At 41.0% G+C, this 4,500-nt stretch overlaps 1 protein-coding gene across 1 annotated transcript; it reads left to right on the top strand.

Moving 5' to 3' along the window:
• The first annotated feature begins 2,244 nt into the window (after positions 1-2,244).
• Positions 2,245-4,290, top strand: GJE1 (gap junction protein epsilon 1). The gene is given in 4 exon segments (XM_029052303.1): positions 2,245-2,283; positions 3,082-3,264; positions 3,902-4,139; positions 4,142-4,290. Coding segments are annotated over 4 exon segments (609 nt in total).
• Positions 4,291-4,500: the final 210 nt, after the last annotated feature.

The raw sequence follows: 4,500 nt of genomic DNA, 5'->3' as shown, positions 1-4,500 counted from the left end.
AGTGGGGGGCTGAAGGGGGCTAGTGGAAGGGCTCTTTGGCTAGCCCGGTACAGAGCCATGGGGCGCAGGGCTCAGGGTGCAGCGCCTGACCAGGAGGCAAGGCAGAAGGGAGGAATAATAGCAATAATAATAATAATGGTAACTGTTAAGCACTTACTAGGTGCCAAGCACCGTTCTAAGCGCTGGGGGAGATACAATGTAATCAGGTTGTCCCACGTGGGGCTCACAGTCTTTATCCCCATTTTTTTCAGATGAGGGAACTGAGGCCCAGAGAAGTGAAGTGACTTGCCCAAGGTCACACAGCAGATAAGTGGCAGAGTTGGGATTAGAACCCACGACCTCTGACTCCCAAGCCTGCGGCCTTTCCATCACGCCATGCTGCTTCTCTAACGGTAATAATAATAATGATGGTATTTGTTGAGCGTTTGCGTGGCTCAGTGGAAAGAGCCCGGGCTGGGGAGTCAGTGGTCGTGGGTTCAAATCCAGCCTCTGCCGCTTGTCAGCTGCGTGACTTTAGGTAAGTCACTTCACTGGGTCTCAGTTCCCTCATCTGGAAAATGGGGATGAAGACCGTGAACCCCACTGGGACAACCTGATCACCTTGTATCCGCCCCAGCACTTAGGACAGTGCTTCCCACATAGTAAACATTTAACAAATGCCATCATTAATAATATCGTTTAGACTGTGAGCCCGTTACTGGGCAGGGGTTGTCTCTGTTGCCAAATTGTACATTCCAAGTGCTTAGTACAGTGCTCTGCACATAGTAAGCGCTCAATAAATACTATTGAATGAATGAATGAATATGCCAAGCACTGTTCTAAGTGCTGGGGGAGATACAAGTTGATCAGGTTGTCCCACTTGGGGCTCATAGTCTTAACCCCCATTTTATAGATGAGATTACTGAGGCACAGAGAAATGAAGTGACTTGCCCAAGGTCACACAGCTGACAACTACCTTCATCATCATTATTATTATTATTATTATTACAAGCAAATTGGGGTGGACACAGTCCCCGTCCCACGTGGGGACCTCAGTCTTAATTCTCACTTTAAAGAGGAGGGAACTGAGGCCCAGAGAAGTCAAGTGACTTGTCCAAGGTCACACAGTAGACTTGTGGTGGAGCCGGGATTCTGATCCAAAGCGAGACGCAGAGCAAGGGCTGGGCCGGTCTCTGAAGACCATGTTGTTTCATTCATTAATGAATTGTTCAGTTGGGCAGGAATTGTCTCTATCCATTGCTGAATTGTACATTCCAAGCGCTTAGTACAGTGCTCTGCACGTAGTAAGCACTCAATAAATATAAATGAATGAATGAATTTATTGAGCACTTACTGTGTGCAATGGAAGATATCTTGTATCTGCTTGTATCCACTCCAGTGCTTAGTACAGTGCCTGATACATAGTAAACGCTTAACAAATACCATTATTATTATTATTATAAGCAAATTGGGGTGCACAGGGTCCCCATCCCACTTGGGGCTCTCAGTCTTGATCCTCACTTTACAGATGAGGGAACTGAGGCCCCTTCTAGACTGTGAGCCCATTGTTAGGTAGGGATTGTCTCTTGCCTAACTGTACTTTCCAAGTGCTCAGTACAGTGCTCTGCATACAATAAGTGCTCAGTAAATACGATTGAATCAATCAATGAAATGACTTGTCCAAGGTCACACAGCAGACTAGTGGCGGAGCCGGGATTCCTGTCCAGAGAGAGACGCAGAGCAAGGGCTGGGCCGGTCTCTGAAGACCCTGTGGTTTCATTCATTGATGAATCATTCAATCTTATTTATTGAGCGCTCACTGTGAGCAGAGGATGATTGCTTGTATCGCTTGTATCATTCTGCTCGTATCCACTCCAGCATTTAGTACAGTGCCTGGCACATAATAAGCGCTTAACAATCGTACTTATTGAGCGGTTACTGTGTGCAAAGGATGATGGCAGGTCCTCTACCATGCCAGGCCCATGGTGGCCTCCAGGGTGAGGTGGAAGAGGGGACAGCCATCATGCTGACTGGGCGCATTTAGGGGCTTATGAGGCAGGCCACGTGCCCTGGCTTTTTGTGGTGGCTTTTTTTTTTTTGTCCTGAGACAGGAAAGTTGATAGACAGACAGATGAATGTGCAGTGACAACTGTTTTCTGCTGCAAGGGTCAGGAGAGAACAACAGTTTGAGTCAGAAAGCCAGCAAATTGGCAAGGAAGGGTGGGTACTGATGCACAGTGGTTCTAGGATAGCACCTCCCAAGATATGTCTCTAAATTACATCAAGAATTTCTATGAAGGATGTGTGAGTATTTGAGGGATTGTCTCTATTTGTTGCCAAATTGTACTTTCCAAGCGCTTAGTACAGTGCTCTGCACACAGTAAGCGCTCAATAAATACGATTGAATGAAATAATGGAATACGATGGGTGGGCCGATCTGCAAATTTTACCGTATACACGAGTGAAGCTTTTTCATCTCCTGTGGAGAATCAGTTATCTTAGAGATCCCCAAATCGTCCCATTTATTAACCTATGTGCCTAAGTGTTTTTTAATTGAACACGGAGATAAAATGGATACATGAAGCTATTTTGTTTTCTCGTAGCATTAGAAACTGTTCCAATTCCATGACTTAAAAATAGAAGCAGTGGATTTCATTTGTTAATAAAATAATTTAAAGCATAATGTACTCTCATGAAATGAAGATGGAATGGCTGTGTTTGGAGAATTTAGAAGTTTGTTCTTGCTGATTTGGAAATGGAAATGGGAAATACTGGAGGTTTTTTTTAGGCTTTAGTTTGAAAAACAAAAAGTACAAATTGGACCTCCAATTTCATCTCCTGGGATCCCAGAGCTCATATCACAATAAAATAAAACCCAGGGAATGTCAATAATTTAAAATTTTTAAGTTATTTAAAACTGTGACTTTTTAAAAAAATTATCCTCTCTTCATATTACACTTTTTAAAGAGGGAAAGGGGTACTAAAAAAATATTTGAGTGGTAAACATTAAATATTTTGGTATGGCAACAATATTCTGCATAATAAATGTTTTTCTACTTTACATGTTGTCTGTCAAATTAAATCTTCCTGGAACTATCATAGCTCAGGCCACCTACAGTGATCGGTCAATTCCATACACTTTCCTTTGGATCAGTTCGAATGTTCTTCCTTGGGGTACTAGGCTTTGCGGTCTATGGGAATGAAGCCTTGCATTTCAGCTGTGACCCTGACAAGAGGGAAATCAATCTCTTCTGTTACAACCAGTTCAGGCCAATAACTCCTCAGGTAAATCTTTTTTTTTCCTTTTAAACCACAATGGGGCCAAGAAAGAACCAGGCTGTTGAAGCAGTTATGCATGTGATTTAAAATAAAGAAAATGCTCTTCTGAATTATCTAGATATTACTTAGCTTTTTAAAATATTTGGAGTTTAAGCAATTTTATCTAGTCTCCCTATAATTGTCTAAGGCAATCCTAATCTGGGCAAAGAGAAGAAAGTTGAAGCAATTTCTTGAAAAAGGATTGTGTAAATTATTTTATATTATAAATTTAGGACAAAGTTACATGCCAGTATAGTGTGTGTTTCTTTGAAAGACTGCCTGTTTCATGTCTTTTAAAATTAACTGAGGACTACAAATTAAAGTAAGCTCTTAACAAACACCATTATCATTATTAAATTTGATTGATTTGATTGCTTCTATCACAACAAATCTTTGAGTTGCTTTATGACATTTACTTAAAAGGCAGATCCAAATAACTCCTACTAACAACTAGGGATAGACGAAGATAGGAGTGGAATGACAAGAGAATGTTAAAAAAGTTAGTCAATGTAAAAAAATATTACCCTCTCCAGGGGAACTATGTTGAACAATATCAATGTCATTATGGGTGAGTTTAGACTGAGACTTGTTTCTGACATTTTAGGTATTCTGGGCTTTACAGCTAGTGATAGTTCCTGGAGCTGTGTTCTATCTTTATGCTGCATGTAAAAACATCGATCAAGAAAACATCCTTCAAAGGCCCATCTGCACGGTCTTTTATATCCTTTCTGTTCTGTTTAGGATTATCCTTGAGGTGGTAGCATTTTGGCTTCAAAGCCATCTCTTTGGTTTTCAAGTAATACCCCTTTATCAGTGTGACACTGGGTCACTTGACAAAAATTTAAGCTCACTAGATGTGTGGTACCAGAACACTTTGAAAAGACCATCTTCCTTATTGCCATGTACACTTTTACTGTGATTACTGTGTTACTGTGTGTGGCAGAGGTCTTTGAGATCTTATGTAGAAGGTTAGGCTTCTTAAGCAGACCATGAGAGAAAGTTCATTGATTATCACTACACTACGTCTCTCATTTCCTTTTGATTGTTAAAGGGAAATCACATTTTGAAAGAAAAATATACTTGGGTCCATAACTTTCTGGAGATACTTATCCTATGTGAATATCTTATGTCTTTCTAATGCCAATAATTTGTGATGTAGCAATTCCCCTGAATGAAAAGATAATGGACTGTCCAAGCTAGGAT

Source organism: Ornithorhynchus anatinus, chromosome 2 (assembly GCF_004115215.2).
Source record: "Ornithorhynchus anatinus isolate Pmale09 chromosome 2, mOrnAna1.pri.v4, whole genome shotgun sequence".
Taxonomy (NCBI): Eukaryota; Metazoa; Chordata; class Mammalia; order Monotremata; family Ornithorhynchidae; genus Ornithorhynchus; species Ornithorhynchus anatinus.
This window is presented reverse-complemented; position numbering and strand designations above follow the sequence as displayed.